This window comes from Aspergillus aculeatus (genome assembly GCF_001890905.1).
Source record: "Aspergillus aculeatus ATCC 16872 unplaced genomic scaffold ASPACscaffold_1, whole genome shotgun sequence".
Taxonomy (NCBI): domain Eukaryota; kingdom Fungi; phylum Ascomycota; class Eurotiomycetes; order Eurotiales; family Aspergillaceae; genus Aspergillus; species Aspergillus aculeatus.
The window spans coordinates 2,144,739-2,171,263 of NW_017962976.1; the positions used below are offsets into that span (position 1 = coordinate 2,144,739).

At 52.6% G+C, this 26,525-nt stretch overlaps 11 protein-coding genes across 11 annotated transcripts in view; 6 read left to right on the forward strand and 5 right to left on the reverse strand.

Annotated features, from left to right (window-relative positions):
* The window catches only part of ASPACDRAFT_109915 (ABC transporter ATP-binding protein), a 5,897-nt gene extending 5,168 nt beyond the window's left edge, over positions 1–729 (reverse strand). The window contains exons 1-2 of the mRNA XM_020195435.1: positions 341–729; positions 175–289 (exon numbers count right to left, since the gene is read on the reverse strand). Coding sequence (XP_020061255.1) covers positions 175–289; positions 341–562 — 337 coding nt within the window. The 5' untranslated portion in view covers positions 563–729. The remainder of the gene's footprint in view (positions 1–174; positions 290–340) is intronic.
* Positions 730–2,801: 2,072 nt separating this feature from the next.
* On the reverse strand, positions 2,802–4,661 carry ASPACDRAFT_49262 (cytochrome P450 monooxygenase afumB; the record flags this gene model as incomplete). Its single annotated transcript, XM_020202228.1, has 4 exons — positions 2,802–2,950; positions 3,006–3,272; positions 3,329–4,327; positions 4,595–4,661. The coding sequence occupies 4 exons, from the start codon at positions 4,659–4,661 to the stop codon at positions 2,802–2,804; spliced, it is 1,482 nt and encodes a 493-aa protein (XP_020061256.1).
* A 494-nt stretch (positions 4,662–5,155) lies between these two features.
* On the forward strand, positions 5,156–7,236 carry ASPACDRAFT_1884528 (terpene cyclase/mutase family protein; the record flags this gene model as incomplete). The annotated part of the gene is made up of 1 exon (XM_020198372.1): positions 5,156–7,236. The coding sequence occupies one exon, from the start codon at positions 5,156–5,158 to the stop codon at positions 7,202–7,204; it is 2,049 nt and encodes a 682-aa protein (XP_020061257.1). The 3' UTR covers positions 7,205–7,236.
* Positions 7,237–8,523: 1,287 nt separating this feature from the next.
* On the forward strand, positions 8,524–9,385 carry ASPACDRAFT_38481 (uncharacterized protein; the record flags this gene model as incomplete). The annotated part of the gene is made up of 2 exons (XM_020200452.1): positions 8,524–8,841; positions 8,897–9,385. The coding sequence occupies 2 exons, from the start codon at positions 8,524–8,526 to the stop codon at positions 9,383–9,385; spliced, it is 807 nt and encodes a 268-aa protein (XP_020061258.1).
* A 229-nt stretch (positions 9,386–9,614) lies between these two features.
* ASPACDRAFT_38482 (putative exo-polygalacturonase) lies at positions 9,615–11,111 on the reverse strand (the record flags this gene model as incomplete). Its single annotated transcript, XM_020200453.1, has 5 exons — positions 9,615–9,973; positions 10,026–10,337; positions 10,389–10,471; positions 10,526–10,779; positions 10,830–11,111. 5 exons carry the CDS (start codon positions 11,109–11,111, stop codon positions 9,615–9,617), a joined length of 1,290 nt encoding a protein of 429 aa, XP_020061259.1.
* A 1,609-nt stretch (positions 11,112–12,720) lies between these two features.
* ASPACDRAFT_56334 (uncharacterized protein) lies at positions 12,721–14,308 on the forward strand (the record flags this gene model as incomplete). The annotated part of the gene is made up of 3 exons (XM_020203114.1): positions 12,721–12,897; positions 12,952–13,323; positions 13,382–14,308. 3 exons carry the CDS (start codon positions 12,721–12,723, stop codon positions 14,306–14,308), a joined length of 1,476 nt encoding a protein of 491 aa, XP_020061260.1.
* A 1,200-nt stretch (positions 14,309–15,508) lies between these two features.
* ASPACDRAFT_109921 (allantoate permease family MFS transporter) lies at positions 15,509–17,388 on the reverse strand. Its single transcript, XM_020195436.1, has 4 exons — positions 17,091–17,388; positions 16,619–17,042; positions 16,150–16,552; positions 15,509–16,089 (listed from the first exon to the last, which is right to left on the reverse strand). Exons 1-4 carry the CDS (start codon positions 17,308–17,310, stop codon positions 15,658–15,660), a joined length of 1,479 nt encoding a protein of 492 aa, XP_020061261.1. The 5' UTR covers positions 17,311–17,388; the 3' UTR covers positions 15,509–15,657.
* Positions 17,389–17,819: 431 nt separating this feature from the next.
* Positions 17,820–18,935, forward strand: ASPACDRAFT_56336 (DUF1445 domain protein; the record flags this gene model as incomplete). The annotated part of the gene is made up of 2 exons (XM_020203115.1): positions 17,820–18,635; positions 18,789–18,935. 2 exons carry the CDS (start codon positions 17,820–17,822, stop codon positions 18,933–18,935), a joined length of 963 nt encoding a protein of 320 aa, XP_020061262.1.
* Positions 18,936–19,217: 282 nt separating this feature from the next.
* ASPACDRAFT_19974 (uncharacterized protein) lies at positions 19,218–20,929 on the reverse strand (the record flags this gene model as incomplete). The annotated part of the gene is made up of 5 exons (XM_020198917.1): positions 19,218–20,127; positions 20,190–20,519; positions 20,572–20,645; positions 20,703–20,724; positions 20,778–20,929. The coding sequence occupies 5 exons, from the start codon at positions 20,927–20,929 to the stop codon at positions 19,218–19,220; spliced, it is 1,488 nt and encodes a 495-aa protein (XP_020061263.1).
* Positions 20,930–22,479: 1,550 nt separating this feature from the next.
* ASPACDRAFT_1884534 (NAD(P)/FAD-dependent oxidoreductase) lies at positions 22,480–24,037 on the forward strand (the record flags this gene model as incomplete). The annotated part of the gene is made up of 3 exons (XM_020198373.1): positions 22,480–23,500; positions 23,551–23,847; positions 23,894–24,037. Exons 1-3 carry the CDS (start codon positions 22,664–22,666, stop codon positions 24,035–24,037), a joined length of 1,278 nt encoding a protein of 425 aa, XP_020061264.1. The 5' UTR covers positions 22,480–22,663.
* A 1,255-nt stretch (positions 24,038–25,292) lies between these two features.
* Positions 25,293–26,524, forward strand: ASPACDRAFT_56339 (alpha/beta fold hydrolase; the record flags this gene model as incomplete). The annotated part of the gene is made up of 3 exons (XM_020203116.1): positions 25,293–25,543; positions 25,613–25,815; positions 25,872–26,524. The coding sequence occupies 3 exons, from the start codon at positions 25,293–25,295 to the stop codon at positions 26,522–26,524; spliced, it is 1,107 nt and encodes a 368-aa protein (XP_020061265.1).
* Position 26,525: the final 1 nt, after the last annotated feature.

A 26,525-nucleotide genomic window follows, 5' to 3' on the forward strand; every position in this document is an offset into this window, starting at 1 on the left:
CTCCAGATTCTGATGTAAAGCAGTGTCGAGGTACTCCAATTGTAGTCTCGCAGTGATCTTTTCGCCGAGGCGATTGAACCCCCAGGTGCTACACCAAGTCGATAAAAGGGATCCGATAGCTTCCTAGATCTATCAGTCGACGTCCAGCCCTCGTCCGAATGCACACTCACAGACCAATGTAAACCAGCCACAGTGACAGCTGCGTGACCGATTGTGCAATTGTGTCACTTCTTTCAGCTTCTTTTGCATCGCCACTATCAAAGTGATCGATGAATGATCCAAAAACGAGCTACACATGTCAGTTCGAGCCGGGAGCGGTGCCGATCTAGAAAGTATTTACCGTCACCAAAGGAAGCGCTGCACCGGCAACCAGCGCACAAACGACGCATATAACCAAGCCCCATCTCTCATAGCGAGTGGCATATGTGTAGGCTGTGAACAATCCAGCTCTTCGTGATACAGACTCAATTTGCTCCTCGATCGCTGTGTCTTGGGTCTCCCCATCCCGGAAAGAACACCGGGCAATCGGCTGGATGTCATCAAGCAAAATAGCATCAGACATTTCGTTCCACCGGGTTCCAAGCAAGGATCGGACCTCACTGATGTAGAGCCTTTAAAGCCGGCCACTGGTTGCTAGGTATCCCACACAATTGAGACACCACAACCATCGCTCTTTTCAGTCACGTCGGATGGAATATCTCATCCAGAAACTCGAATGCAGGAACTGTGTTGCTTAGAAAAAAAAAAAAAACAAGCTGATACGTCATAAAATGGGTACCGTATATGTGTACACCGGGTTTGGCGCGTGTGAGTTCGGCAATGCACATTCCTCCGCAAACGCGCCCCAGGATACGCGAAAGACGCAGAATAGCTCAGACTTCCTGAACATGAATTGCGAGATGGCTCCTAGTCTCCCTCCGCATGACCCACCATGGAGTAATTGCTGCTTCCCTTGCTGCAGCATGTTGCTGCAGCATGATTAATAGTGCAATGTAATAATAGTAAACACAGCAGTAATATCGGTGGCTCCAGGTTGATCAAGCCAATTCGGGACGCGAGATTTGCTTTTTGGTACTGGCTAGTGAATACAAGATAACATCGACCACTGCAGCTGAAGACCTGGCTAAGACCCACAGTGGAATAAACAATCTGACTTGTCCGCCCAAGAGTCCGCCCAAGAAAATAGTCTCGCTCTGGCACATCTCCTGCATAATCAGCATTCCGAAGTTTTGTCGGTATCCATCAAAGCAGAGTTCAGCCCTCTGACAATCTTCTCCCAAGCCCCCTCCCGTAGAGTGCATCAAAGCCACCAGTTGCCCACGACGTCTTTCCCTATCACCCGCAGCAGATTCCTCGCTGAGTAGTTAGTACCCATCAGTGAGTTCCGCATAACCTATATATGAGGGTCGCCTCAACTGGTTGGCTCGTTTTGACAAGGGAACCCCTGGTCGGACCACGGTCACGGAAAAATCCAGTTCGAAGAACCGGGCCTTGTGATGGTTAGTGCAGGTCATGAACACCAGATTTGACTCGTCGACGAGCAGGATTGTCTTCAACAGCGAGCGACTTTGGAGAGGTGAGGGAAAGGTGATCTTGTTGACGGTGGATCCACATGTCGAACAAATGGCGGATTCCAAATCCGACGATCCCAAGTCCCTGAAGGACCCGGTCGGCATCGATGTAGCTTGGTCCTGGAACTTCCACACCGAGTGAGGCCAGCGGGCCCTCGGACAGGTCTCGGAAGGGTGGAACTTCCCCAAGTTGGCCGCGCAGGACGGCTGGACAGGCTCGCGGGAATGTTGAGCGCCCGACCGCGTCCACCAGCGTATGCGGGGTGGTGTGATCGTCAACAGGGTCGAATCATCAAACAGGACCAAATGAAGTCTGAGCTGCGGTAGATCGGACGAAATCCGATCTCTCAGAACTTGGGGAGAGCCATGGTCACACACCAAGGGACTGAATGCAGCCGCGCATGGGGCCAAGAAGGGTGCCTTGGATGATGATGTTCGTGGAAGACGAGACCCCAGTGGGTGATCATTGATACTTGAGGTATGCTTTGCTGTCGTGAAGATGAATGCTGATCGGGTATCGTCGTACTGGGCTGGGATATGGTATTCAAGTTTTCCTTTTGACTGAAGACCGATCAATGTTTGGCTTAGAAGCCTTTCAGTGTCAGTCAGTAGGAAGGAAAACCTACGTTCAACCTCAACCGCGCCCCCAGCTGTCCCCAGTCTCCTATCTGAAGCAGAGTATGTAGTGCTTCACGTAGCTTCGTGAAATCGAGTCACATCGTCGAAGCCAAAGCCAAAGGTACAGTCATGAACCAATGAGCGCAAGTGTGGAATGTCATCCCAGACGCTTAGAGGGATGATTCGATCGGTCGGAAAAGTTGGGACTTGACGATGCCCAAAAAGCATTGATAGTAGACCCATCGTCAGACTAGATATGACGTATTGGTGAAGGATGAGATTGGCAGTATATCTTGGTTGGACCTTATTGAATAAATTCGTGGGGTGGATGGGTATTGAGGCGATGACAAGAGCTAGGGAAGAGAATCCGCTTAAGGTACGCACTGACCCTGACGGGCAAAGGTGCAGACAGGACTTGCCCTACTCGGTAGGCTGCAGTTACCAGCCATGAGTGGCACTATTCGCAAATTCTTCTGTTTCACAAACTTTGGCTATACTTCGTTCCGCGAGTATCAAAAACCCATTTGAATGGCCGTCCCCGAGAAGCAGATACGACATTAACCTTCCAGAACCAGGTAAACCAGGCCACTATCCAGCATTTGGCATAGGCCTTCAGCTCAACCCAACCAACACACCATTATCATTCTCCAGCGTCATCGATAGCCTCTCAATCCACGGTCCTGGATTGTAGTCTGTTACATGCGAAAAGGTCTGCAGTAGACGAACAACCATGTAAGAGATGAAGATCATAGCATAACGTTCTAGTCAAGAATGATCGTCAGCGCTGACCTTCGCTGGGTATAGGCAGGTACTCACTTCCGGGACAAAGTCGGGGACCCTTATTGAAAGGTATAAACCCGGCGACATCGGCGCTCAATGTTTCCCATCGCTCGGGTCGAAATTCCTCGGGATCCAAGCCAAAGCTGGCCTCCGATCGGTGGCTAGACCAGGATGAAAATACAAGAATGTCGTCCTTGCGAATCAGAATCGGTTTGCTGCCATCAAGCCCGCCACCGGATGGCAGAACGGTGTGTTTGTTTGCCGTTCGTGCATTCAAGGGAGCCACTGGGAAGAATCGCATACCTGTGGCGAGCCATCATGAGCAACAGAGTCAAAAAAAAAGTCGAAGGAGCCCTTACTCTCATGGATAACATGTGTGAGGTAGGGAATCTTCATGAGCTGGTCGTGGGTAGGGGGCTTGGAACCTATCTCCTCCATTATAGTTTGTCGTAATTTTGAGACCACTCGTTCATGCTGTGACAAAAGGAAGAAGATCCCCGACAATGTAGTAGCAATGCTGTCGTTAGCTAGCAAAATACTGAGAGTCTGGTTTGCCAATTGGGCGGCATCTGCTCCTTTATCTCTCAGGCCCATCATGAGATAGTATCCCTCTGCGCTATCCTGGGACTTTCCTTTCGCCATTTCCCGCTCTGCATAATCCATGATGAAGCGACGCGCCCGCGCACAGGACTGTTGGAACTCTAGTTTCGTCGAAAAATGGCGCAGTGGGCCACGAAAGCCGTCACGAACGATTGTCTCCTTGATGATATGTAAGTCTTGCGCAAAGCGCTTCTTTGCCGGCGAGGGACTAGGATGCAAGGTATCGATCGAGTCCCCAAAAGCAAATCTGCTCTGGATATCAATTGCAAGGTTGATGAAACAATCCTGGATATCAAACTTCTGGCCATCGGGCGGTACACGCTGAAGAAAAGTCTGGAACTGCTGCTCAAACATCGCAAGGTCACACATTCTGCGGTTGTTGGACATCTGGATGCGCAGCTGGTCGCGGATTGCTCGCCAGTCGGGGCCATCAACCGTGAAGATTCCATGAGGTGTAATGGGATCGAACAAGTGGCCCCGCAGTTTGGAACTGTCATAATCCGCGAAGTTCGTTGAGAGAATGTGTTTGATGTTAGTCGGATCGCATGTGAAGTAAATCCGGTAACCCAGAATCCGAGACATATAAGTGTTCCCATATATCTTGAACAGCCTATCTGTATACTCGAGTGCAGTTTTATTTCGGAAATGACGTGCGAATTCGAGCAGTTTTGTCACACCCAACAAGTTCAACTGAGAGGCTTTCTCCTTGACCACATTCCCGCAGCCGTATTGTTGCTCGAGCGCGTAGATTTTGTGTGCTTGTCGCAGTTTTAAAAGCCAAATGAGTATAGCAAAAGCTATGACACCCAGTCGGAGAAGTTCTGGCGTCATCCCTATGGTCATAGTTGCCTGACTCATAATCCTGGGACACTCAATGCTAGCTAGGCAATTTAACCGGCTGTTATCTGAGAATGGTTCCGCCGTCTGCGAGGCGTGTAGGAGCGCTCGTAAGTGGCCAGCACTGAGACTTGCAAGTAAAAGTCCCTATCGTGTCTGCACTCCGCGAAAGTGATGTAGCGACACACCAGAAATTGCAGTAATCTTGGGGTCGATGTCAATTTGGGAAGACGTAGCTCGTGAGATGGTCAACATTAACAAAAGCCCACTAGCCTCAGCTGCAACCAAGAATCACAGAAGCAAAGAGACCAAGGACAGTACCTGTAATGCTGTAGTTTCACTCAACGCACCTTTTATGCAGGTTAGAAGTCAGATGCGATGCGTCTTCTCCGACCTATCACTCCACTGCACGCCACAAAAGTAGCGTAAGGAGATCGGCCACTTTTGCAACACCATTTCACACTAAACATTCCTCTGAAGATTATTGTTCGTGGCATCATAGTCCGTCCTATTAGTTCAGTGGCTCATATCTGTTGTAGATCGCTGAGTAGCAGGAGCTTATTTGTTCTTCCAGAGTCAGGCTTTTCTTGACTTCGAGTTGGTCAACCGACTGTTCATGTACATATTCGAAGAAGATACCTTGCAAGGAGAACATTGAGCGTCTTTGCACTTCCGTCTTTGATTGTGTGCAGATTTCACTCTCCAAAGAAAAGCGATCGTGATCGATAAAGAACACAGAGACATATACCATGTCCAAGACAGGGGATCTTGCTTCGCTCGTCAAGGACACAATCGATAAAGCGACCGAGTTTTCTCGGGACACAGTGCATTCAGACGGTCACTGGTGCGGTGAGCTCAAATCCAACGCAACCATCACCTCCGAATATGTCTTTCTCCGATACGCTTTCGGTCTGGATCTGACGGTCGATGGACCTTCATATGCCCGCTGGCTTCTGTCCGAGCAGAATCCGGATGGCTCATGGGGTCTAGCTCCAGAGATTCCCGGCGATGTCTCGACCACAACAGAGGCATACCTAGCCTTGAAGATATTAGGAGAAGATGTTAGATCTGCGCCCATGCAACGAGCGAGGAGGTTTGTGCTTCAGGCTGGGGGAGTGGCTGCCGTCCGGGTGTTCACACGCATTTTCTTGGCCACCTTTGGGTTGTTTCCGTGGACCGCAGTACCGCAACTCCCGGTAGAGCTCATCCTCCTGCCCTCTTCATTGCCCATCAATATCTTCAGATTGGCATCCTGGGCACGAGGGACGATCGCCCCATTGTTGCTTATTTGCCATCACCAGCCGGTGTATCCGTTGCCAAACGGACAGTCGGCGAACAATGACTACCTCGACGAACTATGGAAGGACAGCATGAATAAGAACGTGCCCTATGGCAAGTCACTATGGACCTTGGCGGCGGATTTTGACATGGCCGGTCTAGCATTCACCCTTGTCGATAAATTCTTGTATCAGCTCGGGGGGCTGCGATCGGTGCCATTCATGCGCGCTTATGCGCGCCGCAAATGTGTTGAATGGATTCTCGACCGCCAAGAAGCCTCCGGCGATTGGGGTGGAATCTTTCCTCCAATGCACGCGAGTATGTATGCTTTGCTGCTCGAAGGATACCGCCTTGATGACGAGCCGGTGCGCCTGGGTTTCGAAGCTCTGGAACGTTTCGCCTGGCAGGATGAGCAAGGCAAAAGGATCCAGGCCTGCGTGTCTCCAGTGTGGGACACAGCGCTGATGACTGTTGGGTTATGCGACGCCATGTCCCCTGACAAGGAACATCTCGATCGAGCGGTCAATTGGATTCGACGTCGTCAGATCTTTGACCTGCACGGAGACTGGCGCGTCTACCGTCCCAACCTCGTGCCCGGGGGCTTCAGTTTTGAGTACGATAACACGTGGTACCCCGATGTAGACGACACTGCAGCCATCATTCTCGCACAGATCAAACAGGACCCGACGTCGGTATCCTCTTTCTCCGTGGTGCAAGCCACCAACTGGATATTGGGGATGCAGAACCCTGATGGAGGATGGGCTGCCTTTGATGTTGAGAACGACAGGCTTTTCCTCAATAAGATCCCTTTCAGTGATATGGACAGCCTGTGCGACACCTCCTGTGCCGACATCACGGGTCGCATCCTTGAGGCATTTGGGCTGTTGATGCGAACTCCCGACAAGAGCAACACAGTCGTGCACCTCTACCCTCAACTTCGTCTGGCTTGCCATCGCGCCATCGGCTACCTCGCCTCCACCCAAGAGTCTAATGGAAGCTGGTTTGGTCGATGGGGGTGCAATTATATTTACGGCACTTCTCACGTGCTGTGTGGTCTGGCCTACTTTATTGACGAGGATAAACGCGCTCAGAGGATGGTAGATCATTCAAAAGAGTGGTTAAAATCTATTCACAATCTCGATGGTGGATGGGGCGAATCGTTGCTCACGTATAAAGACCCAAGTATGAGGATCAAGGGCCACAAGTCCACTGCGACGCAGACTGCGTGGGCGCTGATGGCGCTGTTGGCATATTTGCCACACACAGATGAGGCGATTGAGCAAGGCATCAGGTACCTCGTCGGGTCAATGGAAATCGTCGGTCGGAAGACGGGAGAATGGACGGAGGAAATGTCCACGGGAACAGAGACGGATAAATTGGACGCTGGGACGTGGACGAATAAATTGTACACAGGAACCGGATTTCCGAACCATTTCTATCTGGGATACGTGTATTACGCCCATTACTTCCCCATGATGGCGCTGGGGAGGTATGTGCGTAAAGCTTCGGCTCAAGGATGATGGCACGCGCGGTTGACTATATTGTAGTAAACATAGGGAGTTAATATACCGTGAACATAGTGGACCATTCCAGCTCTTTACGTGTAGCGGTAGCCTACCCTAGTCCGGAACATGAAGGAGAGTTGAGAAGAAGATATCAAGGACAGATGATCCTAATTCTTTACCTCGACTGCCAGCCTTGCTTGGCAAAGTGGATTGGAAGTCGAAGAGCATGAGGCCGAGTACGTAGCTCGAACTCGCGCATACATGCTCTCATGAAGCCATTGTTGCATTATCGGGCTGCACAGGGTAGATCAAACTTGTTTCCGAACTCTTTATCAGTATAATGTTCCGAGTCACGTCCCCAGAACATCATCGGTTTTTGTGGCCAGGTCGCGTGGCGGTTCTACTTATTCAATGGGCGACTTGAACCTCTCTTCGGTATATGTCGTTCTATCTCAATTCAAATGATCAGTGAGGTGTATTGTCATCGATAGAAGTACTTAGTTCTGCGTCTTATAGGATATAGAATGATTTCCATACGAACCATCGAGGATAAAAGAGAGACTGTATGTCGCACTCTGCTTCCACATCATCTTCTTCATGCAACTGATCTTATCACAGCCATCCGTGTGCCACTTAGTTGTTGGTTTCCGTTTTGTCGCGAGTGCGAGTGAAACTGGAAGGTAGCCTTCGTCGACATAGTCGCGATGAAAGGTCTTTAGTTCCATTCAGCGGCGGAGAGACTCGACCAGAGCTTAGCCAGTAGCTCATAAAGAGCTCTTGGTAGAGTATATTAGAGCCTGTACGGAAGGATGTTGGGTGAACAGAAATTCGTGCTGGCTACGACGAGTTCTCTGTAGATAATCTTTTCGGCCCCTATGGAGAGACAAATGGAGAGATTGATAAGAAGGTCAAAGATGCACAGTCATTGCTATGATGAAAGTCCAGATCGAGGGAGGATCAAGTGAGGATTAAGTAAATGTCTGAAAGATGATATGCCAAACTGCGAGAAGGTTCAAAGAAGTTGAGTCATTTGCAAAGGATGTTTGACCGGGTGTTTACTGTGCCCGAGGCTACGAGACAGGGAAAGTGATAGTAACACACCGGGACTCAATTCACCAACTCTTCTCTCCTTGGACCTACGCAACATCAGTGACTGCACATTCTTCCATCAAATGTACTCATTATCCCCGTCACCGATGAACAAACTTCTCAATTGTGCTCAACTTACCTCTCATCGCAACCTGAATCTTATCCGTGCCAAATGATCAGGTCATCATCCTTGCTGCCAAGAACTCTCATAACTACATCCATCTCCATCTCACCTCACAAACATCATGAGTTCAGACACCTTCCCACAATTTTCAAAGCTCCCCACTGAGCTCCGCAGCATAATTTTGAGTTTCGCGCTCCCCGAAAGGCCCATTGGGTGCTTCCTGTACCCGTACAAGCCAGGATACTGGAGCCCTCGACGACTGTCAGCAATCAAAGAGTGGGGCTCGTACTCTGAATTAGCTGGAATATTGATTGAGCCCGTCAGCTTCTCTATGCCACTTCTGCTCGTCAACCGTCCAGCCCGCGCCATCGCACGATCCTGGATGGAAGACAACGGCGTGCAGATCCGCTACTACAGGGACACCGAATCGCTTGTCTCTGTCTGTCCCTTTGATCCCCACAACGACGCTCTCTGTCTCTTCCTAAAACTGGGAGCCGTTCCTAGACGAGATGAGAAACCTCTTTGACAGGGGCTATGAGTTGCAGCGCCTGGCCGAGTTCCTCCCGGGTATGCAACGCCTGGCGGTTCCACTCAGCGTTCTCCAGGATCACGAAGACTCGATCCCTTGCGTTGTGTACATCTGCCCCTATATAGAGAAGGTACACGTAGTTACCAATCGGCAGCCGGACCTATTGTTCCCTCGCGGCGGCGACGACGACGACGACGACGACAACAACAACAGGGTGCATCAACGTTGGGAGCTAAGAAAGACCGAGGTTGCTAGACTCTGGGATCCTGCAATCGAGAAATTCTGGTGGGGGTTTCATCGTGGTGATGCACCGACGGGTTACGTCGCCGACTGGATTGAGAGAGGAGCGGACGATCTAGAAGAGATGATGCTCGATGCCTGGACCTCCGAACGGCGTAAGAAGCAACGCATTGTGCTCCGGGCTATCTATGCAGTCAGAAACGAGCATCAATAAAGAAGTTGTCGTAGACTTGATGCGTGTTGCGTGAGCTGGAATCCGGATCATCTACGAGAGCATGGAGTCTTTTTACCGACAGAGAGATGGGGGTGACATGTATCAATGTTATCTCGAGTATTCACAGCCATGTGACTTTTCTAGCACAAGACTAAGATGTCCCCAACATGCAGATATTTCTGAATGAGAAAGCAGTACCTGCAAGCCAGCTGTTACCAGCACCACCCAATCAACACCCCCCAGTAGCGCTCGACCCAACACAAACCTCCCCCGTGCAATTAAAGCCCACCGTCCCCTCCACATTCCCACACAGATACTCATCCGCAGCGGTCGAGCTCCCCGTGACCCGCAGACTCACATCCTCGACCGTGATTTTCTCGCACGGGGCCACCGCACTACACTGGAAACTGACAACATCCGTCGAAGGCAGCGTGCCCGACACATCACTGAAGTACAGATCGCGGACCTGGAACTTGGAGTTCGTGCAGTTTCCCGAAGCGCCCGAGAAGGTGGTGCATTGCGATACGGTGAACGGGGTGCCCTTGAGGTTGTTGAGCGACAGGTTCGTCGCCGTGAGGCCGGAGATATCTAGTGATGGTTAGCATTCAACTCACAATGATAAGAGAGGAGAGAGACATACACCCCAGACCGCCACCCCCGCCGTTCGGTGGGTATCCGACCTGATCCCCAGTCCAGGTCTTGACGTACACGGCATGCGTGGTCTTCTTGTATGTGCAATTGGAGACGCGAACGTTCTCCACCGTTTCGAATTCGTTGAGGTATTGTCCGATGCTGCCGATTGAGATGCCTAGGCCGGTGGAGAAGGTTGAGTCGGCGATGGTGATGTCGGTGGAGTTGCCCTTCAGACTGATGCTGTCGTCGCCGTTGACGACCTGCCAGTTGGTGAAGGTGATTCCGCTGCTGCGGATTGTGTTGGCTCCGTCGGTGTTTCCTGTTCCCATTAGTTGAGTCGGACTCCGCCTAGGTAGAAGGGTGAGCATACTAGAGGAACCGCCGTTATTGTTGAGATTGTTGACATAAATCGAATCGAAGAGCAGGTTCTCAGAGTAAATGATGGACATTGTCCTATCCCGTCAGCCTTGATCATTAATCTGCAGAGTTTCCTGCTGACAAACATACCACATTTGACTCTGGACAAACCTCAACCCCTTGAACGTGGAGTCTTGTGCCGTGATGGTCAACTGATGCGGTCGGCGGGGGTAGTTCGATACGCCGGAGGTGTAGCTGTACCACACCGGTCCACTGCCATTGAACGTCCCGTAGCCATGACCATCAAAGACAATATCCTTACCACCCAGGATCCAAGCAGTGGACTGATTCTGGTAGCCGACGTCCAGGGAGTTGGCGAGCCAGTAGCTTATGTTTGTGCTCCACTGTGAAGGTGATTTAGTGAAGGCCGTGGATAGGGTGTGAAATGCCCTACCAGGAGAGTTCCTTGGAGGTCAATCTCGACATCATTCAGCCAGGTCGTGTTCATCACCGAGTTAATGTGGTAGGTGGTATTGCTGAAGCTCACACGCCCGCCGTTGCCGCAGGTTGTCAGAGCATTGAGGATGGCCGGCACATCATCGACGGCGGTCGAGTTTCCAGCTGGGACAACACAGGTTGCTCGCGCGCGTCCGCTCTTGGTGGTATCTGACAGACCAGATGCGGGTCCTATCAAAGAGGCAATGCCAGAAATGAAAAGCAGAGCACTGGATAACATCCTGAGTTTCATACAATGGAGATGATTTTGTTTGCCTAACACATGAGTTCAAGGGGTAGGAAATCAAGATGCTTTATAGGTAGTGAACAAACCGTTATACTTTTGTACCTATACATTAGGTCCTTAGTCTGCGTTGAACATCGTCATGCTGACCCCTCAGACTCCGGGGTAATTCAACCCGACCCTGCCAAAACTCGGTTCCGTGATAGGTGCAATTTCCGATCCAGTTTCTCCACGATCTGCAGCGCCAATGAGTGTTGAGAAGGGCATTCCCCAGTTTTCTGGGGTATATTCAGGACTGCTGATGCTACACCTCTAGCGGAATTCAAGGTAATTCGTGGGCCTGATGGGACCGTCCCTGGGTCCTGCATAAGCGACTGAGAGACATGGACGGGGTGCGGCTCTTGGCATGCTGGGCATGGGCTGACGATATTAAGTGGCTCAAGTTCTGTTCTGTCTCCTGTCTCTTGTTTAATTCGCATGTTGGATTCACCCAGGCGCGCTATTTGCCTTGTAGAAGAAGGGTCATTATATCGCACATGCCTCGATAAAACATGTCAAAAGCTGGACGAACCTCGGTCAAAAACGGCAAAGAGCTTGCTGCGACTCTTTCTTCCTACTTCAGGCGTCCGATGGGGGCCATTCGAAGTTCTAAATGTATGTACTGCAGGAGAGAGGTGGAGTGGGTCCCCAGAATCCTTGACAGCGACTCCGCAACTTTACTTGGAACCTTCTCCACTGGAGCTCTTTGGCAGATAAAGTGAAAGGATCTTCAGCCTTTCGGCACACCAGGGATTATATAATCTACGTACAACACTATTGCAAGAGTACGCAAGTTGGATAGTGCGTTTACTCGAATCGCAAGTTTCGACATTCCAGGGTCACCTCCCAGCTCTTGCGACGACAATTCTTAGAAAATGCTCGCAGATTTCGTCTAACATTCGATTTTACAAAGTGGACCAAGAAAGATACTATTGCTACGAAGTGGGTCGAAAATATTGCTGCTCCTCTCGACAGGAAGCTAAGTATAAGATTTTGTATCGTTTCCTGCTCACAATTTTCCCAGAAAAGCAAGCCCCTCTTTTCGGAAATCCCAACATCCCAGATATCACGGACACAAATATATTCCACATCAAAAGTCTTTCTAGCTGCACTGGCATCAATCCGTGACTCACCACGAATCATAACTGCACGATGAGCGGTGAAGCAAGATACCAAGCCCCCCTACTATCTCGAGAGGGTCTGCAGTCAAATTCGATCTACAATCATACGATATCTCCCATCCCATCAGAACCCCATCCGCACCACGGACCGCGGAGAAAGTGAAGCGCATGGAAAAAGCGGATCTCGTCCGAGTCCCGAACCCTACAGACAGCCAACCACACCATCGGAAATTATCAGCTTGCGGGACCAAGAAACCCGGTATCGGCTCCGAAATATTATCTGATCGGCAACCGCCGTCCATCTAGCTCTGATTAGGGCTGGCCGCGACAGCGCCAGCACCAGGCCCCGCCTGAAGATACAGGCCCAAAAAAATTCTTAAGGATGCTTGCTCGCACATAGACGTTGGACACGAGGGCTACATTTTCGTCCGACACGTACACAAAACATGTCAGTCGAAACATCAACGGTAGCAGGGGTAGATGCCCCGGCCAGCCAAGCTCCAGCCGTCGTCTCGACCGTCAAAGAAGGCGAAGCAATGATCGCAGACCGTGAACTGGAAAGCGGCCCACACAAGCCGTACCGGCCCACCAGATGGCAGAGCAACCTGACCATCATCAGCTGCGTGCGTCCACTGCTTTCTACCAGATGCAAAAGCATTCTAATCCGTGTGTGTTAGTACATCGCCAACTTCAGCGACGGGTTCCAGAACCAACTGGCCAACCCCACCAATGTCATCTTCACCCACCTGCTGGGGAAATCCGGGTACCCGGCCGAGATGAAGACGCGGATCAGCAACTCGCTGATTATCGGGGCCATTTTGGGGGTGCTGGCGCTGGGGTACGTCTCCGACATGATCTCCCGCCGGGCGGGGCTGCTCTTCACCTCGGGGCTGGTGACCGTCAGCACCCTGATGGCCGCCGTGGCGCTGGACGTGCACCCTTCCCCCAACATGCTGTGGTACTTTGTCATCGTGCGGGGAATCTGTGGATTTGGCGTTGGGGGTGAATACCCTCCCAGCGCTGCTGCCGGCCTCGAGGAATCCGACGATGTGAGTCCCCCCCGTACCCCTGCAACAACAGCTGCATCGGAACTAACCGAGCCCAAAGTTCAACCGCCGCTACCGCGGCCCGGTCTTCGTCTCCTTCACGACCCTAATGGCGACGCTGGCCGCCCCGATCCTGATGATCATCTACCTGATCACGCTGAAAGCGAGCGACAACAACCTGCCCGTGACCTTCCACGCGCTCTACGCGATCGCGACGATCATCCCAGCGACGATCATGGTGCTGCGCTTCTTCATGACGGACTCGACCCTGTACCACCACAGCAACTTCAAGCAGCAGCGCCGCAAGCCGCTGCGGTTCTACTGGCTGCTGGCGCGCCGCTACTGGCGGCGGCTGGCGCTGACCTCGCTGGCGTTCTTCCTGTACGACTTCATCAACTTCCCCAACAGCATCATGTCGAGCAGCATCATCGCCTCGATGGTGACGGACGGCGACCTGCAGACCACCGCCGTGTGGCAGGTCATCCTGGCGGTGCTGCCGGTGCCCGGCGTGCTGGTGGGCGCGTACCTGACCAACGCGATCGGGCGCCGCTGGACGGGCATCGCCGGGTTCGCCGGGTATGTGGTGTTGGGGTTCATTATCGGGGGGTGTTATACGCTGTTGTCGCGGCATATCGCCGCGTTTGTCGTGCTGTACGGCCTGCTGCAGGCGTTCGGCCACATGGGCCCCGGCGCGACGATCGGGTTGATCAGTAGCGAGTCGTTCCCCACCGCCATGCGAGGCATGGGGTACAGTATCGCGACGGCGTTCGGGCGCACCGGCGCCGCGGTCGGTACGGAGTGTTTCACTCCGTTGCAGACGGCGGCGGGTGATAGTGCTACGTTCTATCTGCTGGCGGGTGTGGCGGTGCTGGGGATGGTCGTGTATTGGTTTCTGCCGGAGAGTGGGGAGTTGGATCTCGAGGCCGAGGATCGCGAGTTGGAGAGGTATATGGGGATGCACGGGTTTATGATGGAGAAGAGTCAGTAGGGGGGTTCTAGGGAGGGTGCTCGCTGAATCTAAGCTAGGTCACGATCAGTCATGCGGTTATGATAATGAGAGATGTTACAGCAAGAAAGATGGAGTTGATACACATGTACTGTACAGTGATTGTGGCATATACTACAATGCAGCAACTCAATTAAATTCAAGCACAACAAAATATATCATTACATCCAACTCGAGCAAAACAACAATCAAAAAAGGTATCTCAGCACACATCCCACCCTATCATCAATTATTCGTATATCGCATCACCTAGACCCCCTCACAGTCGATTAGCACAGCCCCCAAACCACACCAGCAAGAATCACCCAACCAGACTTACCTTACCATTAAATAAGTATCCTCAGACCCCGCTCAACTCACCACCTCCCCCCGCGCCCACCAAACCCACCCCCACCGCCACGACGGCCACCACGACCACCACCGAACCCCCCCGGTCTGCCGCCACCACCACCCCACCCGCCAGGACCGCCAGGACCCCCGAAACCACCACCGCCATGGTGATGATGATGATGAACATGACGACCACCACCGAACCCACCACCGCCGCCCATCGGCATCACCCCGCCCCCGAATCCTCCAACCGGTCGGACCGGAGGCCCGCCCATCCCGCCGCCCATCATTCCGCCTCGACGGCGTCGGTTGCCCATAAGAGACATGCAGGTTCCCATCTTGTTTTCTGGTAGAAGGAGGTGTATATCGCGATCGTTCTAGCTTCTAATAGAAGAATTGTAGGAGGAAAGGGTAAAAGCTTCGTGAATCGTCTAGTAGGAAGCGATCAAAGAGGAGGCAAAGGATCTCGTAATTTTTGCGGGATGTGCAAAGTCTATCAGCGTTGATGTGCGAAGTATAATCTCAGCGCAACTCGTAGAAAAAGAATCTCGTAAACAGCAAATCCCGAGAAGAAGGTGTGTGGAATCGTATATGTAGTGAATTCCCCGTGTCCAAGAGAACAAAAACCTTCAAGGTTAAATACTTCACCCCCCGAGGGCGAAAGAGAGTATTACGCGCGGCTTGGTTCCTGGGCGTGCGAAGTCGTTGCGTCATCGGCGCGGCGCAGTCCCCAGGCGATGTTCGGGGTTGGTGTTGAGTGGGTGGGTGGGTGACATCAGCGGGACACCACATTCGCCCTGTAGGGCTGGGCTTGCGCGGGCTTTAATCCGGTTAACCTTACCTTATCGTTTTGTCCCCATGGTCTTTTCGTCCACAGACTTGACACAAAGGGATGGGGGGAGTTCAAGGTGGAAGGATAGTATGACGACAACCGGAGAAGCTTTCATTTGACCACCAATACATGAATATTTTTCCTCCGGTAGGTAAGGTGCGATATGATACTAGTAAATGTACTTGAATTCCAACTCCGCATCCCCGGACTGCACCCGCCGCCGGTCCTCCATCTTCCCCTCCAAGATCTCCGCCTTGACCCGGTTCTCCCGGCGCAGATACAGCGCATGCGCCGTCACCACCCCCTGCGCCACGACCAACGCACCCATCGAGAACGAATTGCCCAGCACGTACGGCGACGACCGGTACACCTGGCCCGCCACGATGCCCGCGCAGTTGCCGACCGTCTGCTGGAGGCCGACAGCCAGGGCGCGCCGGTACTGCGGGGCGAAGTTCACGTTCAGCCACGCCACGTTCAGCCCGACCCCCGTGTACACCGCCACGCCGCAGAGGTAGGTGGCGAAGTACTTGACCGGGTCAGAGGAGACGGCCAGCAGCAGGATGTAGCCCACAATGCCGAAGATGTTGGTTCCGACGATGAACTGTTTGACGAAATCTTGTCAGCTATATAACAAATAATAAAAGCGGGGGGAAAGGCATACGACAGCGAATTTCGAGTACCGATCCGCGAAGAACGCGACCGTGACAGATACTGCAGCGGCCCAGATATACACTGGAACGGTGAGCACGTTGCTCATTAAGGAGTTGTAGCCCAGACTCCCGAGGATGGTCGGTAAGAACGTGCTGAACCCGTAGAGCAGGATGTCCTGGCAGAATTGCGTGATCGCGCTGAAGATCAGTTTGGGGTCCCGCAGGGCTAGTCGCATCTCCTCCCAGCTGAAGTGGTCGCTTCCCATGTATTTCTGACGCTGAGCGTTGCGGACGCGCATCATGTACCGCTCTTCTTCAGTGAGGAAGTAGGCGGTTGTCGGATCGTTGGGGAGGCCAAACCAGATGAGCAGCGCACAGATGATGCTGAAGAGGCCCTCGATAATGTAGACCCATCTATTTCGTGGCTTGTCAGTTGCCTTACACTAGGACCAAGAGGACAATGTATCAGGGGGGAAATACCTCCATCCAGCTTTCCCTGCCACACCATCCATGTGCAGTAATGCGTAGGCAAGTAAACCCCCAACTGCACCAGAAATGGCAGCGCAGCTCATCAGGTACGAGACTCGCTTAGCTTGCTCCTCGCGCCGGTAGACCATGGTCAGGTATAGATTCAGACAAGGGAAAAGACCCGCTTCACAGGCGCCGAGAATAAGACGGGTGGCGTAGAAAGAGGCGACATTGTGAATAAAACCAGTGAAGACAGTGGTGATGGACCAGACAATGCACAAGCCCGTGAGGATGTTGCGTGGGGTCAGCTTCTTCATTGCGACCGCCCATGGCGACTCAAGCAGAACGTAAGTGGCGTAGAAGATCGAGACGGCGATGGAGAACTCGTTGGTCGAGGCCCCGATGTCCTCAGGCATTCCGGCTACTTTGACATTTCCTGAGGATTATTAGCGAGATGAAGACACTCGTCTAGGACAGTACACACCAATGTTGCTCCGGTCGAGGAAACAAGACAAATAGGTCAACATGATGATAGGCACGAAAGCAAGGTCCAGCTTCAGGAGAAGCTTCTTCTCCTTGACTGGATCCAGCACCACATCGTCGATATCGCCCACATCGGTCTCCTCGGTGGTGTTCTGCGGGGGTGGTTTTTGGACCGTCTGTTTACGGTCCAGAGGGATATCATCCGCACGTTCGAAGGACATTAGTGTCACAAATGGATAGAGATTGATGGCCCTAGAAAGCTGCCACTCCGACTTGGAACACTCAAGGGGGTGTCAGGGGAGACATTAAGAACCGTGGAAACATCAGGGTTATGGTACTTGTCAGAGTGACATAGATCCCCGGCGATAAGGAAGGGGAAGAGGGGAGGTTTCCAAGCCGGCTATCTCCAACCCCGTACGCCAATCACCGGCAATTGACAAAAGCACTCACCAGGGTTACAACTGCATCGGCCCGATAGTCTGATAAGCGGTGGAGATAGCAAGGTTGTCATTGGTGCAGTGCCTCGAGACGATGGGGTTGTGATGCGGGGATCGACTGATGCTTATCATCTCCATCCCGCATATCGGAGCCCACATGCCGATACCACTGATATGGGGTATTCACTTTCGAGCAGGACTATCAATTGATTGCATAACATTATATCAACAGCAGAGCCTGACACAGACAGTTGAATTGACACTCCCAAGTTCTACTTACAAACGAGAGCACAATGACAAAAGACACCCTTTCCAACCCACCCGGGCTACAGCCCAGCGCCACAACCAAACCCTCAAAAACAACCACCACCACCCTCCCAAGCCACCAAGCCCGCCTCGCCAGCCGCGCCAACCAAATAACCAACACCGCCGGCCTCGCCCCAGGCTACCTGCAAGCCAACCTCCTAATCCTCCCCGCCCGCTACAGCCAAGACTTCCACCAACTCTGCCTGCGCAACCCCGTCGCCTGCCCCCTCCTCGGCGTCTCCCACCAACCCGGCAACCCCCACCACATCCAACCCGAAGGCTGCATCACCACCGCGGAGGATTTCGACATCCGCACCGACTGCCCCCTCTACCGCATCTACAAGCACGGCAAACCCATCGCCACGCACCAGAAGAACCTCCTCCCCTACTGGCCAAACGCCACCCCCACCCCCACACCCTCCCCATCCCCTCAACCTGTACAGCATGAAGAATACGTATCTTTCCTGATCGGCTGCTCCTATTCCTTCGAATCCGCCCTCACCACCGCCACCCTCCCCCCGCGCCATCAAATCACGGGCTGCCTCGTCCCCATGTACCGCACCAACATCCCGCTCCTCCCCGCGGGCATCTTCACGGGTGGACGCACCGTCGTCTCCATGCGCCCTTACCCGGCCCACGAAGTGGAGCGGGTCCGCGCCCTGACGCGGCCGTTTCTGGCCACCCACGGCGAGCCGGTCGACTGGGGGTGGGAGGCGCTCTCCCGGTTGGGGATTAGGGATTTGCAGGCGCCGGATTTTGGGGAGCCAGTGCCTGTGGAAGAGGGGGAGGTTCCGGTTTTTTGGGTACGTATTTCTCTCTTTCTTTTGGTTGCATGTTTATATTACGTTATTCCCCGGGGAAGTGCGGGGGATGTGGGGCCTTTCCGGGGTGTAGGGAAGTTTGTTTGGGGTTGTAGGCTGGGTTTCATTGCTAATTCTGTGATGTCAATACTGTAGGCTTGCGGGGTTACGCCGCAGTTGGCGGTGGAGGCTGCCGGGGATAAAATCGAGGGGTTGGTGTTTGCGCACGAGCCGGGCCATATGTTGGTGACGGATTGGAGGGAGGAGGATTTGGTGCGGTTGGGGCGGGGGTTGGGGGTTTGAGGAGGGGAGGTTATGATTGAAAAGTGAGTCGAGGGGATTATGCTAATTACTAGGAGGTAATGATGCTGCTTATGACAGAAGAGGGAAGATTCGTTCAAGGACATGACTAAACCACTATGACACAGTTCTCAAGTTCATCATATACTAGCAACATCACTGCCACCGTCAACCACCTTTTGATTCACACCCATCACTTCCTCATCATTACATATCGCAACCACGGCCGTTACACAAGCATGTTATATACTTCATCCTTCAATCCACACCCAGTCCACAACTATCTCACTTCTCCCTCTCCTCTCCCGTAGTTCCCAGCTCCTCCTCGATCTCCAAACTAAACCTCGCAAATTGGCTCCGAGCCCGGATCCGCTCCCCATAGCACATGAACAACACGGGCACAGCACAGAATCCCGTCGCCAGGGCCGCCAACACCGAGACCGCGACATTGGCCCCCATCCCATCGAACATTTGCCGGGTGAACAGCGGGAACGCCCCGGAGGCCATCGCCCTTAGGAACTGGACGGCTGCCGTTCCGCTCGCCGCGTAACTCAGGTAACTGTCGGACAGGTACCCGTACAGAACAGTGTCAAATTCGTTGAGCGCAAACCCGATCATGACTAAGGCGATGGTCGGGACAATCCAGGGGAGATCGGTGATGCGCGGCGGGATCGTCCAGGCAAACCACCAGAGCGCCAAGGCGAAGACGGGCGCGCCAATCACCAGTCCGTACAGTTTGTCTTCGGGCTTCACAGGCTGCTTCGTGGCTTTGCGGGCATCGAAGATACGATGATCCAGAAATCGCGTGAAGGTGCTGAAGACTACTCCCACTCCGATTGCCACGAAAGCAAGGCACGACTGGGCCGAGGTGTAGCCCATTGACTCGTAGATGGGCTGCAGGGCTTCGGTGAAGACATAGACCAGGGAGAAGGAGAAGGCAATCATGACGGCGACGATGAAGATAAGTAGCTCGCCGAAGAAGAGCTGCAGGGGGCGGAACAGGGAAACGCGGACGAATGCTCGGAAATTCGGGGTGTGATCGGGATTGAGCGGCTGTAGGGTCTCGTTGCCAGTCTCGTGGCGAATTCGCGCGACTTCGCGGGAAAGGAGGAGGGATGGACGGGATTCTTTGATGACGAAAAAGAACGCGGTAAGGACAGCGAATATGATGGCGTAAATGTAGAATACCCAGCGCCTAGAATGATTAGGGGTGTCAATCAATAGTGCTACAGGTGTAATGCAGACAACGAAGCATACCATTCCATGTGGGCAGAGATGTATGTACTCATGATGGGCCCAAGCAGTAAGCCCACGTTAGACGCAATGGTCCAGATGAAGATCACCCATATCCTGGCCCGCGAATCGAACATCTCCTCAATGCTGCCTCCGCCAACAGTGTAAGGTACCGCCGAGAGACATCCCGCAATGATACGCGCCGGGATCACCGCACCCAGCGAATGCGTCATCCCGATAATCAAGCAGCATACTGCACTTCCCGCAGAACTTATGATGTAAAGGTTTTTGCGGCCAAAGGTCTCCGACCAGGGTGGAAATATGACAGCTCCGAATATCTGACCCACGAGAAATCTGTCTTGTCAGTATCATCGACACCGCCCTAGCCGTAGAGCGAATCACTTACAGTGTCACGAAGATAAATGTTGCGAGGGTATTCCCGATATGATAGTCAACCTGAGCTTTTTGGGCCGCCAATGTCTAGACACGTTAGAAACGTCGGACAATACACAACGGGGCAGGGGGCAGAGGAATTACTCCGGCTGTGCTGGTGGCAGTCCTATTAGCTGTTAGCGATTGTCCGTTCTTGCTTATACATAGCGGTAAACATACGTGAATGTATCCAGAAGAAAGATGATACTACTATCAAAGGTCTTCCGGCTGGTCGGCCAGTTGCGAGGCTGCTTCTTGTTATACTTGCCCCAGCGGACGTACTTGCCGTCGGCTGTGAGCTCAAGTTGGTTCTTGAGCAAGTACTCGTCCATCACAATAGACTCGGAGACCATGGCTGTCGACTTTGTCTTCATTGTATCGGATGTGATTGCCTGGGGAAAGCGTCAGAGCCAGGGAAAAATATAGATAGACCTTCTACGGGGAGAATATCCCGGGCCATGCCTGGTGGAGGCTACAGCAGCTACCGCATTTCTCACGGCCAGCCATGCTGGAGAGATCGACACAGCTGCCAAGTCGACTCCCCCTTGTTGGCGATGCTGGACGTCATGACCGCGTGTATCTTCCGAGGTCAAGGTGATGTGATAGGCCACGCCTGCCATGACCGCAGAGGGAAATCGTCCTCCTGAGATTGAGGAGCCAGGTGATCATCATGGAGCTTCGAAGAGGTTGCTCTTGAAGGTCGACTAAGCTTGTCTGTGACTTGGAGGGGTGAGCAAGGGATGAGGGACCGACGTCTGATATGCAGGGCATTAGTCGATGCGACCATCTTCCTTCATAGATCATATGAAGTGTGTCTTTGATGTAGCTCTGGGGAATGCCCCGCCTCTCAAACCAGACAAGGCATTCTCAGACAGATACAGCATCCTGATTGAAGATTTGTGTCCATGAACTCAGTATCTTCACCTCTCAGATGAAGTGGTAAAAGTAACGGGTTGAGAAATCAGCGGAGGTGGAAGAACATTCCACGACGGACGATGCCTGGGGCTCCCTTCCCTCTTTAGCTTCCTCCAATGCAAGGGGTGCACGAAGATGACGAATAGGGCGCGTACAATGCATCTGCTCGGAGAAATTTCTATTGCCAGATTCAGGCAGTCTCTCCTATAGTTTCATTGAATCAGCTTCTGATGCATGACTTGTCTATCCCTTGGCCCAGAATTTCTTTTTTAGGTGATCCTATCTGACCGTGAGCCCGCCGGACCTCGGACGCACGACCACCTGCAGTTTTCGCATGATGTGCATAGTATGACATAGTTATTCATCATTACAAACCCGAGCTGTTACATGCAGTAACTGAGTCCGTGAACGAATGATTTGAAAATTCCGAAAATTCCGATGTCCATTGCAATTATGCTTTGTATTCATTGGTTCCATGAAGATATAGTATCTACACAGACTGCGATGGCCAAGACCTCCTTTGAAGCACTCTATTCTACGCTGAGGCAATGACACGCATGTCATCACAAGCCAATCAATGACAACCCTTCAGTCGTTCGAACTAGGGAAACTTGCTGCCTTATAGAACCAAAAAGGGCGAGTACGGATCTATCATGCTACAGAGAGGCCCAGCATCCAAAACATTAGGCAAATCCAATTCTCCGAAGACGGAGATACCGAGCCTGAACCCCGTCTCCGCCCCGAAACTCATCTCCGTTCATAAGCTACAATGAATCTTGGGGCCTGTATCCCCCAGCCTATTTTGGGGTCACCTCGTATAGCCCACCTGCACCCACAGCCGATCACCAGGCTGAACCATGGAACCCCCGATCATCGGATCGGATCAGATAAGATGTCCGGTCACAACAGTGGGGAGTAGAACGGTAGGATTTAGATCAGCTCATTCGGAGCAACCGAATCCTTTTATCCTGTATTATGAGACCGTAGAGACCGTACATATACGTCCATTCACCCAGTGCATTGTCCCAGAGACCATAACACGGGAAACTTGACTTCTTGCTCAACCACTACTGACTCCTTCACAAAAAACCAAGCACCACACTAATAATCCCAAATACTGGCAGTGACGAAAAACGACCACACCCACAAAAATGCTCCGCACCCTCCTCCTCATCCTCAAAACCCTCCACCTAACCCTCCAACAAGTCACCACCCACATCGCCCTCGCGCTCACCCCGCGCCTCCACCGCCTAACCTATCACACCGTCCGAGACCCGAAGGACATCGTGGTCAGTGGCGCCTCCTTCGCCGGCTACCACGCCGCCCGGGGTCTTGCCTCCATCCTCCCGACGGGTTACCGCGTTGTCGTCATCGAGCGGAACTCCCATTTCCAACTCACCTGGGTCCTGCCTCGGTTCTGTGTTGTGGCGGGCCACGAACACAAGGCTTTCTTCCCTTACAGGGGGTATCTCGCGCCCGTGGCGGAGGGGGCGTATACATGGATTACTGGGGCGGTGGGGAGGATCGTTCTCGAGTCTGGTGCGGGAGAGGGGAAAGTCGTGCTAGAAGAGTCAGGCAAGGAGATTGCGTTTGAGTATTTGGTCGTGGCGACAGGCGCAGTGGCTGCGGGGTTACCGTCGCGGGTTGGTGGGAAGACAAAAGAAGAGGGGATGGTGATGCTGAGAGGCGAGCAGGAGAGGATTCGGACCGCGCGGGATGTGGTGCTGCTTGGGGGTGGCGCGGCGGGTGTGGAGATGGCCGGGGATGTGAAGGAGCGGTATCCCGAAAAGAATGTTACGTTGGTGCATTCGGGGGAGAGGCTGTTGAATCGAGGATATGGGGAGGGGTTGAGTCGGAGGGCGTTGGATGGGTTGCAGGCACTGGGGGTGAAGGTGTTGATGGGGGAGAGGGTGGTGATAGACGACCAGCTGGAGCGAATGGAAGAGGTCAAGTTGGAGTCAGATCAAGTGGTAAAGTGTGATTGCTTGGTAGGTTGGGCGTTTATGCCCCCGAGCGAGGAGCTGGCTGACGCTTGTAGATCAAATGCGTTGGGCAAAGGCCAAACTCAGGCTTGGTGGGAGAGGTGTCGCCTTCGTCCATCGCTGAGTCTGGCCATAGTCGCATCTGCCCTACGTTGCAGCTTGTGGATAAGGCCTGCAGTCGGATATACGCAGCTGGAGATGTGACTGAGGTGGATGCGGTGCAGAATGCTCGTGGCGCATTTCAGCAGGCGGAGGTGGTTGCAAGGAACATCGTGCGAGCAATCAAGGGCAAGACTCTTGTCGAGTACCAGCCGAAGTGGTGGGAAGGTGCGACAAAGTTGACGCTTGGTCTGGTGAGTAGGCGTCCCACTATCAGCAGGCGAGGCTGACGATGTGCAGAAGAAGAGTGTGATGTACGTGAGTGACAGGTCGGCCGAGTTAATTCTTCCCACCAAGGGCAAAGAGGAGCTGGACAGTGCCCGCGTCTGGAAGTTCTTCGGGCTGAAGCCTTTCGTCGATGCTCAAGAAGAGAAGAGTACTTGAGAGAGGCTCTTTTATTTTCAGCATATTTTATGCAATGCAAATCTCGTGCCATCTTCCTCTAAGCATGGACGCTCATTTCTCAGCCAGTCCACTAGAGCCCGCCGAAGCTGAACGTGTGGCGAACGTTAACAAGCAGCGCGGCTTTTGCTGATGACGGTAATCCTCTTTATTCTTCGACTTGATCTTGCGTTCCTCCCGTGCATGAAAAATTCTTTCTCATAGCATCAACAAGCACAAGATACAGTCCAACAGAAGTTCAAGCATCTCTGGGCCATGTGGAGCGACCAGTGTCATGCAAGCTTCCCATCTCGCCTTCAGTGACGAGGTCCCCAGGCGCTTCTTGACAATATTTGTGATATTGGGTCGCTTCAAAGGGATCATTTTGCTTATCTGGTTTGTTTGATGAGACGGGCCTCAAGTGGTATCTCTGGCCTTGCTGTTGTTCAAGGAAGTGTTGTTGTACTAGAGAAAGTATCATCAGACCTGACCGAGAAGTTGATGGTAGACATTGCGGTGTGAGTTAATTCGTGCTGGTTTCAACATAGAATCACCTCATGGGCAATTCTGACATCAAGAATAGGTTGTGACTTGACATTTTGTGATGATCATGCCGCACTCCCGGAAGTTGTAGACTCAGTGCACATTGCATCACTCAGAATCGGTTCTCCTAGCCGGTTAGATGGAAAACCCCAACAGAGCTCGACGCATGACTTTCGCATCATCTTTGCTTCTCTGCCGCCTCCCTTCCGCCAAAATGGCCGCCCCAGCTGTAGAAAGTAAAGAGGCAGCATGCGCATAGAATGGTATGTCCAAACTATGAGGTATGTTCATTTGTCGGTGATCAGAGCGTCAGGCACGTGGGCTTAACACCGATGTACTCCGGAGTAGTAAGGGCAGCTCTCATAGGGCTATTTCACCATGCACGGCTTGCGGCAACTAAGGTACCTGTTGGCCGTCACGGGTCCAATTTGCCCCGCATAACCCCGACGATAAGCAGGCTTATATTTAATGCAGTGTAGATTCAGTGAAACTCGTCAAGACACTGATGCCTAGATACCTGGGCGAATGGGGCGCCGCAGGTTATACGAGTCAGCTTTAACCTAACTTGGGAAAAGGTCTTCTTTGTCCGAAATCCTTCACTTCCTCTTGAATATGAAAACGCTTTCCTGCTCGCTGCAGGCAGCCTCATGCTGTTTTCTTCTTGCCCTCACATCAATGTTTGCAAATATCCCTACTGTATAAATATAAATCTTCCATGGCAGACACTCCAGAGTTGTTCGAATTCACCGCGCAGAGACGCTTCCATCAGCGATTCATTCTCCCCGCGACAGCAGATCATGGCCCTTTGGCTGTGACATATGCTGATGTTGGGCCGCGTCAGCACGAAGATGGAACTCCGGTACCTACGATCTTAGCCGTTCCCGGTATGGCAGGGAGCCGACTATGGCTTTATCACAAAGACCACTTAGCAAATATGATCGGAGTCAGAATACTATCTATCGATCGGTGAGTGGCTCGCTCGTATTCATTAAATTATTCCGAATCGGATGCAAGTCAAGTTGCTAAGAATAACAGCCCGGGGCTGGGCGGATCAACGCCTGTTCCAATCGAGAAGCGAGTCTCTGTCTGGCTAGAAACCGTGACAGCGCTGTTGGATTATCTGTCAATCTCGCATGTGGTGCCTGTTTCGCACAGCGCGGGCACCATTTACCTGTTGAATTTGCTTATGCACAAGAGAGATTTGCTATGGCCTCAGACGCCAATCGCAATGCTTCTCGGTGAGTGGCAGTGACTACGATAGCACCTTATACGACTTCGCTAACGGATCGGTCAGCACCCTGGGTCGAGCCCAAGCATTCCGATGTGTTGTCCATGCAGATGGCTCAGATGCTTCCTAAGGGGGTGCTTAATCAGTGGAACAAACTCATTCAATTCACCTTGACTAAGGCAGCACCTGCTTTTGGTGCCAGTTCAGGCATCCTGACGAAAATGTCTTCCAGCTTACCCGGAATAGGCAAGAGCCTTGATCCCGAAGAAGCTGACGACGGTCTTACCACGTACGGAATGCCTGTAGAAGCTGTGGAGAAGCTAGAGAAGATCACCATGGAGTACATGTTTACCGAAAGCTCCACCGGCATCAATGATGAGGCGATGATCTGTCTGAAGAAAGGGCCACTGGGGCTGTGGGGGGCTTGTGAGGATCTCCCGGCTTATGTCCGGCAATTGGGGCAGTTGGAACAGGATCAAAAGCAGCATCATCCACAAGAGGCGCCCCTGCGTCTGAAAGCTATTTTTGCGGACAAAGATAGTATGATCGGCTCCAAAGGGCAGCAGTACTTTGTACAGTGCTTTACGCGTGCCGAATTGGGAGGTGGTGTGGCTTTCGAATCCGTGGTAATGCCGGGGACCGACCACGATTCTATCTGGTCAACGCGGACAGGAGTGTTGGAGAAACTCATGTGGGACATCAAGGAAATCGCGCAGTAAA